The sequence below is a fragment of the Emys orbicularis genome, chromosome 3, assembly GCF_028017835.1.
Source record: "Emys orbicularis isolate rEmyOrb1 chromosome 3, rEmyOrb1.hap1, whole genome shotgun sequence".
NCBI lineage: Eukaryota > Metazoa > Chordata > Testudines > Emydidae > Emys > Emys orbicularis.
The window spans coordinates 199,965,237-199,977,894 of NC_088685.1; the positions used below are offsets into that span (position 1 = coordinate 199,965,237).

Consider the following 12,658-nt stretch of genomic DNA (forward strand, 5'->3'; position numbering starts at 1 on the left):
GTTCTTTCAAAAGCTTACAACTGAACAATGACTTAATACAGCCTTGAAGCTTTACTATGCAGAAGAAAAATACTGCTTTTAACCATCTTAATTTAAATGAAACAAGCACAGAAACAGTTTCCTTACTTCGTCAAATCTTCTTTTTAGCCTTTCCTGTATTTTTTTAGTAGTTTCTGTTGAACACTGTACTGTACAGTGTTTGCGTCTTCTTTTTTTCATCTCTACTACCTGATTGCGTACTTCCAGTTCCAAATGAGGTGTGCGGTTGACTGGTCAGTTTGTAACTCTGGTGTTAAGTAACTCTGAGGTTCTACTGTAGTTATTTTAGGTCTTCCTGAAGACAGATTTGAGATGCTTTGTAGAACAGTCATTGTGAATTCCTGCCATTTGCTCTAGGATACTATGATACCACCAACGTATATGCTAAAATTAAACATGTAGGTGGGAAGTAAAGGAAAAAGGGACTGAACTAGTAGAACAGGTGAGCAAGGGAACTGCTGCAGTTAGGGTTGCAAACTTTCTAGTCGCATAAAACCGAACACACTAGCCCCGCCCCTTCCCCGAGGCCATGCTCCTTCCAGGAGGCCCCACCCCCTGCTCACTACATTCCCACTCCCTTGGTGGCTCGCTCTCCCCCATCTTCACTCACTTTCACTGGGCTGAGGTGCAGGAGGGGGTGAGGGCTCTTACTGGGGATGCGGGCTCCGGGGTGGGGCAGAAATGAAAGGTTTAGTGTGCAGGAGGGGGCTCTGGGCTGGGGCAGGGAGTTGGGGTGCAGAAGGGGGTGAGGGCTCCTGCTGGGGGTGCAGACTCTGGGGTGGGGCTGGGGAATGAGGGGTTGGGGGTACAGCAGGGGGCTCTAAGCTGGGGGGGTGGGGCCGAGGGATTTGGAGTGCGGGAGGGGGCTGCGGGTTGAGGCAAATGTGGCACCCAGAACTGAACACAATACTTCAGTTGAGGCCTAATCAGCATGGAGTAGAGTGGAAGAATTACTTCTCGTGTCTTTCTTACAACACTCCTGCTAATATATCCCAGAATTATGTTTGCTTTTTTTGAAAACTGTTGACTCATATTTACACTGCTGACTCATATTTAGCTTGTGATCCACTATGACCCCTATATCCCTTTCCACAGAACTCCTTCCTAGGCAGTCATTTCTCATTTTGTATGTGTGCAACTGATGGTTCCTTCCTAAATGAAATACTTTGCATTTGTCTTTACTGAATTTCATCCTATTTACTTCAGATCATTTCTCCAGTTTGTCCAGATCATTTTGAATTTTAATCCTCTCCGCCAAAGCACTTGTAACCCCTCCAAGCTTGATATTGTTCACAAACTTTATAGGTGTACTCTCTATGACATTATCTAAATCATCGATGAAGGTATTGAACAGAACCGGACTCAGAACTGATCCCTGTGGGACCCCACTCAATATGCTTGCTCCTAGTCATGCCCTGTGACTACAAACCCCAGTTTTAAAGGGGCCATGGCTGTTATGAGGGCACTGGGGTGCGGCATGTGCTCCAACAGCTGGTGCACTGTTACAGTATTTTTAAAAATAATCTTCAAGGGGCATGTGTGAAGGGGAATCCGTCCCAAAGAATTACATGCTGTTGTTTTTTTCAAAGAGATCCAAAATGTTAACGACGATCAATTTCCTTTTTAGGATCATAGTGTAATACTTACCTTAAAAATACTTGCGATTTCAAAAGTACTTAATTGAACCAAAAGCCACATCAGATTTAAGAGGAGGAGGAGACACGGCGGTGGTGCATCATGATCAGCAGTTGGGGACGCTTGTGAGGGCTATGGCATTGGACACAGCCTTTCCCTGTCCTCTGAGGTCTGCCTTCAAAGAAGGGAGGGGAAGGTATAGCCACCAGGTAGCCATTAATCCCTGTGTAGCCAGTGGTTCGTCAAGAAAGCCTCACAGGAGAGCAGAATGACTGTTTCACCCTTTGACAGGACCCCGGATCTGAGTGGGGCAAAGAGGTCTGAAACTCCCACAGAGAAAATTGGCTTCTAGCCCTGTATATCAAACAGGTAATGTGGGGTGTTCTAATGCAGGGGAAACCAATTTGGAGAGGAGCATAGAAGTTGAGGCAGCCTCCTGCAGAGTGCCCAGTAACTCATGGAGACTGAGGAGGTTTGGACTGTCTAGCCCCATCTGGCTCCTCAATGCCACTATACCTCCACAGTCATTTGTGAGGAAGAGGGAAATCTGCTCCGCAGACAGTGTGGGAGAGTCCATCAACTTGGTGCCCTAGAGTTAGATGTGTTCCAGTTCCTCTGAGATAATTTAGCCACCCCTTCCCTCAGGGCCTTGTCTAGATTAGAAAAAAAGGTGTGTAGTTAACACGTTAGCTAAACATGCCTTTTTTCCAAGTGTAGACATGACCTGACAGACTGGGGTGGGAGCCCCCTAACGCTGGCTGCATCTCCTTGTCTGCAGCTGCTTGTGCTGCAATCAGCAATGAGGAAGGAGGCAGAAGTAAACTCTACCCTGAAGGAAGTTCATGCAGCATTTATGTGTTTAGAAAAGGCAGTTACACAAATATAACTTGTAGAGGGGAGTTGCCAGCTTCTAAAGGATATGCTTGAAATAAATCTTCCAGAAGAAAGCATTTTAGATTTTAAAAGTATAATGGGTGACTAAAGGAAAGTAAGTATTTTAAACTACAGCTAGACATTTTAGAAATTACAAACCTAATCATAGAATTATTTTTAAAGGGGGGCAGCGTGAAGGAGGTGGGGAAGAACCGGAATTGGTGGAAACCATGATTTTATTTTTTAAATTTGATCCTTCTTTTAAAAGGACATTGACCCAATATTAGACCAACCTTAAAACAGTAATCATTAGATAGGAAGCGTCCTATCCTCTCTGTTACTGAGAAACTTTTTATAAGCCATTCTTAATACACGGCATTTTATTGGTACTGCAGAGGCAGCTAGCTAGGAGAGACCACACATTCAATTAACAATCCCCATTCACAGAACTGTCGGAACGGTAGTGATGGCATCTTTAACGCGGATGGCCGTCAGCAGAGAAAGCTAGATTGAGACAGTGTTTGCTAAATGGAAAAAGCAGAAAACTGGTAGGAAAAAATGTTCTCCAAGTTTTTAAGTAAATGTTTCATTTGGAGTGCTCTTTTTAAGACTCTTCTATATAATGAATACATAGATCCTGTTCTGAGGTTTGTGTGTTATTGCAAGCAACCCATCCTCTTCCCCTCTACCCCCTCATGTATCTCTCTTCTGCCCCCCCTTTTAATTTTAGCTTTGCTCTTTACCAGCTGTGTCCATCAGCAGAGGAGGAAAATAATTCAGCAGGATCTTGAAAGTCTAAGCTGTGTCAAATGAGGGAGGGTGTGGGAAAGAGCCATTGCAATAGCGGATTAATCAAACTATGAAGGGAAACAGACCTATGAGCAGCTGAGGGTGGGGAGGAGAGTTGCTTCACATAATAGCTAGCAAAATATCCAAACTCCTTACCCTTTATTCCGCTTCCCCCAAATCCAAAGGGTGAGATAGAATCATAGACTTTAAGGTGAGAAGGGACCATTATGATCATCTAGTCCGATCTCCTGCACAACGCAGGCCACAGAATCTCACCCACCCACTCCTGCAACAAACCTCCAACCTATAGCCATTGAAATCCTCAAATCATGGTTTAAAGACTTCAAGGTGCAGATCTTTCACTCCGCAGACAGAAGTGCAATTTAAAACCTTCACTAGTAAAGAAATTATTTGATATGATGAATTTTGGATACACAGTTGCAGATATTGCCACTAAACCCCACTGTAGACATTTAACAGGACTCAATTTTTGTCTTGATTTCTCATTCTGGTATGGTTAGTGTGACGAACAAGGGAGTTCTATGATACCAGCACATTAACACTTTATGACGCAGTTGAGCGGAATCCTCGAAAATTGATAGTAAAATATCCTTTATATCGCAACTACTCTATATATTTGCCCCATCTTTTATATATTTGGCTTTTTAGTAAAAGATGTTGGACTATTGGTAAAATATTCATGATCGTGATTTGCTTATTACAATATCATTGTTTGTTTATTTCTCAAAGGAAATTCTTACTAGCTTTCCGAATAAAAAAAAAATGCCCAGGAGCTATAACTTTAAATAGGTTATGTTTTTCTTTCCAATAAAAAAAGTGTAGCAAACCACATGCTACCTTTAGCCCCGAAGTTCCTTATGGTTTTGGTTCTGGGTGGGGCTGACTAACAGCCTTGAAACACAGCGATAGAAAAGGTTGTCATCCTGCCACCCAGTTGGATAATCTGAGCAGATATTTTCTTCCAAAGCTTCTAACACTATTTAAGACCAATCATTTCGGGTTAAAATAGCTAAATATTCCTATTAACTAATAATTAAGAATAGATTGTGCAAACGGAATAGTATGTAGGCCAGGGGTCGGCAATTAGGAATAGATTGTGCAAACAGAATAGTATGTAGGCCAGGGGTCGGCAACCTTTCAGAAGTGGTGTGCCGAGTCTTCATTTATTCAGTCTAATTTAAGGTTTCGCGTGCCAGTCATACATTTTAATGTTTTTAGAAGGTCTCTTTGTCTAAGTCTATAATATATAACTAAACTATTGTTGTATGTAAAGTAAATAAGGTTTTTAAAATGTTGAAGAAGCTTCATTTAAAATTAAATTAAAATGCAGACCCCCCCGGACTGGTGACCAGGACCCGGGCAGTGTGAGTGCTACTGAAAATCAGCTCGCGTGCCGAAGGTTGCCTACCCCTGATGTAGGCCATAAACAAACCCAAAAATTAAGAGCAGTCTGAAAGTTTTTAGAAGCCAATAAAATGGGAAGAATTTAAGCCACTTGAGGGTTCCTCTAGTAGTTTTACTCTAACAGTGAAAGACTGACCTTTAACTAATCTTAATGGCATTCAATATACTATACATGGAAGATAATCAAATATTGTACATGCTCTAAATAGATCTCCTTTTAAAAAAAATGGCTGCAGCATAATAAAAGTAGATGGATATAGCAACAAGATCCTGAGTTTCCTGCTGCTCTGAACCAATAATGCTCACATAGGATTTGTAAATTATTATTTAACTATGGAGAATGAGTTGCTTGAGCTAGTCAAGGCCATAATGCAGTCACCTGAAATTATATTGCAAAGAAAATAAACAGTTTGCATGCAGAAGAGTTTAGGTACTTGTATGACCCAACACTATATTAGGTACACACCTCCCAGGTATTTACCTGTGCTGTTGTGGAATAGAAAAGCATTGCTTATTCCACTTTTACGGATGGAGACCTTAGGCATGGAGACATTAAATGAAGTTTGACAGAACTAGAAGTTGACCCCAGGTATCCTGAGTCCTAGCGCAGTGCCTTAATAGTGGAACCAAATAATAATTATTGTCCTAGGTCTTTTTTAATAGTTAATATAGCTGGAAATAGTGGCAGTGTTGTGTCTGGTGATACATGAGGGAGGAGAGCCTGTCCCTGCTCTAAAGAGTGTACAATGTAAATGTGACCTTCTGGTAACAGCTGGAGACAGAATTCCAACTGACTGTATTAGAAGAGCAATTTCGTATTCTTCCTGTCTCTCAAACTAGAAACTATTGTCTGGCAGTGTTGTTTTTGCTATGGCAAAGGGGGATAAAGATCTCATTTTCAGGGGGGAAATTAGATTTGTCTCCTGATGAAAAAGACTGAGTCCCCTGAAGTTACAGTTTTTAAAATGGAGAAGTCATGGCTTTCTCTATAGAACCTGCATTTATCTATACACTTCCCTGGACAACCTGTAGAAACCAGGAATCTGGGGCTTATTTTTGAAATGCATTTCTTTCATCGCATGTTGTTTCGTTAAGTTAGGATTCTTATCAATTGTAATCTTAAAAGTCTTTAAACGACCAATTTTTAGCTGCTATAACATTAGTCCAGCCACTTATCATTCAAGCCAGTCTACCTGGCTGCTCTATCAATTGTCTGCAGTCAAGTGAAAATGCATTTAATGTTCTCTTTCTTTAGTAGTTCCCACTTTATACCAGTATTCTATTGAATTGTATTTGTTACCAGCTAACCTCAGTACTCAGTTTGTTTCTGTGTTCTTCACGCTACAGTTCGGTCTGACTTAATTCGTGTCTATGTCCCCATGGCAGTGTCCTTGGGATGACTTTTTGGCCTTATGCAATTTCCAGATATGGGGCCTGATCCAAAGCCTATTTGAGTCTCTTCATCTCTTCATTGGCTTGAGTAGACTTGGATCAAGCTTGTAAGACATTCCTGGCTGATGACATTGGGTACAATCCAACCAAACAGACTTCCACAAAATATGATTCATTAGTGGAACTGACAATTAACAAAGTGTCTGTCTTTTCCCATGTTCAATGTCAGATTGAGACATCCAGTCAGGCAGCTGTTATACACTCGGATACAGTTGCAGGCCTTGGTACTAAAGGTGTAAAAGAGCCATAGGTCAGAATATCTGCATAGATGTCTTAATAAAAGCCGTATGATTCACTTAGTACCCCCACGAGAATGTAAATACGAGGGGGAGGGTAGTTTAAAAAAATATTCAGACCCAGAGTTATACTAATATTTAAAACCGAAGAACATGTGAAGCTTGTCAATGACGAGAGACTTATCTGAGATAATGGAAACATGCAACCTTTAAACCTTAGAAATCTGAAATCTTGGTGATTGGAAACAGTCATTAAGTGAAGTAAAATCAAAATTAACAAATTTTAGAAAGTTCCTAGTAGTGCTTTTTCAGGAAAGTGAAAGGCTCTGAATTCTGCCTAGAAAGTTTGTACTAGATTGTATAGAAAATGTTAGTCTGAGCTATAATACACTCAAGAAGTTTAAAAATAAATAAATAAAGGAAACAGGCCATTTGTTCTATGGAAGAGTATTTTGAAGATTGTGTTCATGTCTCTTTCTTAAAATAAAGGCTGAAATTCCATGAATGCTCCCCAATAACACTAAAGGATGTAATATAGAAGCAGTTAAGCCCAAAATAGAAGGAATGCAACCTTAGAAAAACCAGAGGGAACTGGGGAAGAAAGACACATAGTTAATCTTTAGTAATCAGTGCATAGAGATAAACTTCAGAAACTGTATGAAAAACAAAGCACAGGAGAAGAGTTCAAACATCACCATGGAGGGTGCTTTCTTGAAGCCCGTCAATTTTTGTTTGAAAAGAATGTAGCATATGTAAATTGGTCCACTTCGTATCCAGAGTGGAGCAAATAAATTATTTAAAAGTTACTGTGAATCAAATTTAGAAATTATTTTTAGTAGAAGCCAATGGCTGCATAACACATTTTACTGGGGAAATACTAATGTCTGGATCAATCAGACTCTGGACATGCTCATCTGACTTTCTCCTATAGAAGGCTACAATGTCTTGAGGGCTGGGAGCAAGATTTCTGAAGACATCCCTAGCTACTTAATCTCAGTTCTACTGATGCTTTGCATATCTCAGCCAGAGCTATGGGCGCAATGTAGGCATACATGACTTTATTAAAAGCAGATGTCCAAGCAAAGCCGCTTATGACAACATCAAAACATGTTGGAAAACATCCTGGAGAGCCAATGGAAAAGTAGTGCCAGAGGCCCAGGGCAAACAGAAGGTAAAACTCTACCTTGTACAAGGCTGTGTACAGGGGAATAAAAGCCATACTAAACCATCAGACAGTCCTTATGAAGCTGTTTTGCATGCAAATCCAATAAGAGAACCAAAAATCTACTAGATAAATCTGATCAAAAGGGAACCATTCTGGAGAGACTTCTCTAGAACTCTCCATCACCACAAAACAGACTACGTGATTCCTAATATACCCAGCTAGAAGCAGAGGCTCCACTGTCTGGCAGACTCCTATGTTTTGCCAAACTTGATAGGTCTTCCATTTTCCTTAGGATACTCTCAGTTTTTGGGTGACTTCTGAAGATTTTCCTAGTGGGTGGTTGGATCTCCCAGGAAAAGAGGAGTTCTGAAATGAACTCTGCAGGGCAACAACACAGGCATCGATCCATACCTTTATCTCTATCATAAGGTAAACGGTCAGGCCTCTATGAAGGCTTTCGTTAGGAGACAGATTCTGCATGATACAGCCAGGTAGATCTCAGATCTCTGCCTTTCTGCTCTGGGTACTACTTTTGACATTCCAAGTGACCAAACTGAACTTGGGGGTGCAGGGTGAAAAATAATTTTACCTATTGCCGTTTCTTTTCTCCTATTTCCTACTAGTCTGTGTGTGCATCCTGAGGCTGAAATACAGAACAGTGCTAGTTGGGGTGTCTTTTAGATTCACTCCTGTCTTGGAATTTGCTTTTAGCATATCTGTGACAGGGCAAAACCCCATCACGAGATAGAAAGGGGTTAAGAGCCAATTAGTATGGGTATGGAATGGCTACCATATGAGGAGAGATTAATAAGACTGGGACTTTTCAGCTTGGAAAAGAGACGACTAAGGGGGGATACGATAGAGGTCTATAAAATCATGACTGGTGTCGAAAAAGTAAATAAGGAAGTGTTAATTTACTCTTTCTCATAACACAAGAACTAGGGGTCACCAAATGAAATTAATAGGCAGCAGGTTTAAAGCAAACAAAAAAGTATTTCTTCACACAGTGCACAGTCAACCTGTGGAACTCCTTGTCAGAGGATGTTGTGAAGGCCAAGACTATAACAGGGTTCAAAAAAGAAGTTCATGGAGGGTAAGTCCAACAGTGGTTATTAGCCAGGATGGGCCGGGACGGTTCATGGGAGGGTAGGTCCATCAATGGTTATTAGCCAGGATGGACAGGGACGGTATCCCTAGCCTCTGTTTGCTAAAAGCTGGGAATGAGCAACAGGGGATGGATCACTTGATGATTACCTGTTCTGTGCATTCCCTCTGGGGCATCTGGCACTGACCACTGTCGGAAGACAGGATATTGGGCTAAAGGGACCTTTGGTCTGACCCAGTATGGACGTTTTATGTTCTTACGTTCGAGTTACATCTGTCGCACCTGTGCTGTAATTAGTTGCTTCTCCGCTAGAGAGGTGGGTCTAAGAGGCATCAGGTGACGGACACTTAGGATTCATCATCTGAAGGGACTTGGTTGCCTGTTAAGGGGCCTGAGTCTGCAGGAGAACAGATCCCTCAGGGAGACTCTGTCTGAGGGGGCAGTGCTCAAATACTAGCACTGAAAGAAGTCTGGAGTTACGAGAAGGGAGATTGAAGACTGAGCCTAGACGAAGAAGGGTTGATTTTTTGGAAAGACTTTGGGTAGTAGTTTGAGCTTTTGTTACCGCCGAGTTGCATACAAGCAGACGGCGTACAGGGGATCCCACCCTGACGCAAGGGGACACATTGGTGGTGAGTGCGCACCATAACAGTACCAAAGGACTGCAAAGTGAGCCAGGTGGTTGATCTGTAATAAGCCTTATTATTACTTATTAATAAGTAACAAGTCCTCCTTTTGACTTTTATTTTAAATAAGTCATTGCATTAATTTCACTTTAGTGTTTAGAGAAAGTCTTTATTGTACCAAAGTTTCTCATGCTATTTCTCAGCTGTTCCCCAGTGGCCAGCCTGACTTAGTTGTGTATGTAAAATCCATAGGATGCAAATAAGCATGAAGCATGGGTGTTTGGTTTCTGGGCGATGGTAATTTTGGACTACACGCCAAGCTTATTTTTAAACATATTTTTGAAGTTATTTAAAGTGGAAAATAAACCGTTAAAGGGAGAGGAAAACATGAAATAAACAGGATATTTATTTTTAACAAACGTTTTCCGAGTCATGTAGCTAAGCTAGACGCAAGACCACTGTTAGTGACTTACTAGATATTAAAGCCTGGTTGCGTTTGAGAAATGCAAGTCATACATCAAACAGCAGCCACTTTTAATGAAATATTAACTGTGTGTTGGTAAATTTTAAAAAAAGGTTTACCACGTGTATAAGGATAAATGGTGCTGCCTCTCTATTAACCTTAGCCGGATCTTGTCAAGTTTAAAGAGATACTGTCAGTTTGTTCCGATGCCAAGAACTTTTGCAAAAAATAAATTTCAAGCCTCAGCCCTCAGGTTGAGGTCTAGCCTATTTTAAAAGGCATCCTTTGGGAACACTGCATAGGTTTACAGTCCTTTTTATGAACAGTATGTTTTGGGGTCTGAACAGGTTGTGTCATTTACTAGTTCAAACTTTTGGGCCTGTTTGATTTGACAGTATGTTGAAAACTTACTAGATCAAGCAATTAGTTTCCTCTTCTTCTGTATTTTCCTACCCTTGTGCGGTGGGTCAATTAATTTACAAGCATACTCTGCATTAATATTCCCCAGTAAAAAACGTGAGATGAGTACAGGTCCACAGGGGTCAATGTAATGTGCTACACCGTCTCTGCATGAGGTGATCAGATGTCTGTTGTAGCATTGGAACCGACTGTGATTATAATTGTGCTTGTTGACTGTTAATGTGAATGGTGACTCTTCAGTTTCAGCTCGGGACCTGATCGCCACTAGAACTATCCTTAGGCTCAATCAGTACAACTGGCCACATGCTAGACGTAGAGGGTTTTTTGCTCAGATTGGTGGTAGGAGGGGTAGTAATTATGCCTTTGTGCAGGACTGAACTCTGCCACCTTCCGTTTGGACTCTCCTTTTCCATGATATGTGAAAGTCTTGTTTTGATTGCCAGTTGAGACTGGTGAAACTAATGCATTTATGGGTGTCTCTCGAAGCGAACGCTCTTCTTCAGGTGATGAGACCACTCTCCTTTTGCTTTCAGTAACATTTCTAAATGGTGAGACCAAGGCTAGCAGTGTCAGAAATCCTCGGATTTCCTGGATTCCACTCTTGTTTCAGGCCTGGGTATAGTATGGAAATCGTGCTAGTCGCATTGGTTGATCTGCTCCTAGTTAGGGATCGGCACTGATTCTCTTAGCTCTGTGAGCTGCTTCCAGCACTGCCCATGAGATCTTGATGGAACACCATGTTCCCTACGGGGTAGGTGGAGCTGCCTTAGAGTTCTTGTGTGATCCTAAAGATTAATGTTTGGCAAATTGTTCCTGTGCCCAGAGGGCATGCTTACGTGGGATATTGCAAGGTTCATTCTTTCTCTCAGGAAGCATGTTATCCTGGCTGCAGATGAGTTTCCAAATGTAATTTAATGTGTTCAGGGTGGGAGGTAGCCCTACATGTTTTGGACACTGGTACCTGACAGGTTCCCACTCTCCCAGTGTGATACTTCAGCAGTTGTGATCATGGGAGACACTGGAGCTAGAATCCTTCCCCCTGTTCAAGAGGGAACTGCTGGCAGGATGCTTTTCAGCAAGGGGTATTCAGCCCTGGAACTTGCTTCTCTTTGTAGTGCAATAGAGCCCACATCTGTAGACCCGCAGGGCACGCTGCAAGGCTGGTCTCCCATTCAGGGTCTTTTCCTGATGGGCTGGGGTAAAAGGCTTCAGGCTTGATTGTGGTGTGGTGTGTTTCGTTTGTGTATTGAGCTCCTGAAATTAGACTGGGCACTTACTGCTGTTTGTATAGTGACTGTGGCAGTAAAGATCATCTGCTATAAACACTTATATCTATCCTCAGATAAAACTTTAAATTGTTGCGCAAGTACCTGGAGTCTAGATCTGTACTTTCTAAATATTGCAATAAATTAAACTCTTGTAAGATTATATGTGATCTCACACAGTTATTTTGTTGTTGTCGTTACAGTGACAGCTATATTGTGCGAGTCAAAGCTGTGGTTATGACCCGAGATGACTCCAGTGGGGGATGGTTACCGCAAGAAGGAGGCGGTCTCAGTAAAGTTGGCGTCTGCAAGGTCATGTACCCAGAGGGCAATGGAAGAAGTGGATTTCTAATCCATGGGGAAAGGCAAAAAGACAAACTGGTAATAGAACCTAATTCAACTTTTGTCTGCTTTCTTAGGAAAGCTACCCAAAATCAACATATTCTTATAGGAGTTTCAAAACCAACCAAAAAAAAACTTGAAAGCAATGCCGGATTGTGCAAAATAACCCCACCCTAATTCAAATGAACAATAAATTATCATGACCTGTTTTTTAGGTTGCCATGTTATCTCCTTGAGATAGCAATTGCATGTTGAACAGCAATATGTAAAGGCCACCTTTAATTCCTAAAACATGAAACTGACACATTTATTTTTCTAAGACCTAATAAGAATATGTGAGAAGTGAACTGAAGTGTAAAGAATTCATGAAGCCAGTCACGTTGTACTGAGTAATGCAATGCAAGTCTTTAAAACAGCAATGAATTATTTATGCTGCATGCTATTCAAGGTTTGGACTAGAAGAGTAAGAATGTGAGGACAAGTTGTCTTTTTATGAATTGACAAGCTCAGTTCCTTCCAATAGCTATTTATTTAGAAGACTTCTTTTATTGCACAAAATAAAATGAATAAAACTTACATTCAAATATAAATTGGAAGTTTAAAAAAAACCCTGTTGTTTTAATTCCCTGTTGGTTAGTTTTTCTTGTTGCTTCTAGGATACCCAATTATAAAATGGAAAAGCTTAAAAATCCAACTCTTGCAAATTGGTTTGGTACATGCTTATAATAGGAGTTTGAAAACAAGCTAGTTGAATAAAAGTGGATAGTATAGTGTAGTTTTGAGATAGTCTTATTGTCAAGAAAGCTGGTTTTTTTTAAAGTTA

The 12,658-nt window shown here is 41.1% G+C and overlaps 1 protein-coding gene across 1 annotated transcript in view; it reads left to right on the forward strand.

The window, feature by feature from the left end:
- Positions 1–12,658, forward strand: part of SPRED2 (sprouty related EVH1 domain containing 2) — a 133,902-nt gene that overhangs the window by 90,269 nt on the left and 30,975 nt on the right. Inside the window, exon 3 of the mRNA XM_065401492.1 lies at positions 11,697–11,874. Within this exon, the coding sequence (XP_065257564.1) occupies positions 11,697–11,874 (178 nt within the window). The remainder of the gene's footprint in view (positions 1–11,696; positions 11,875–12,658) is intronic.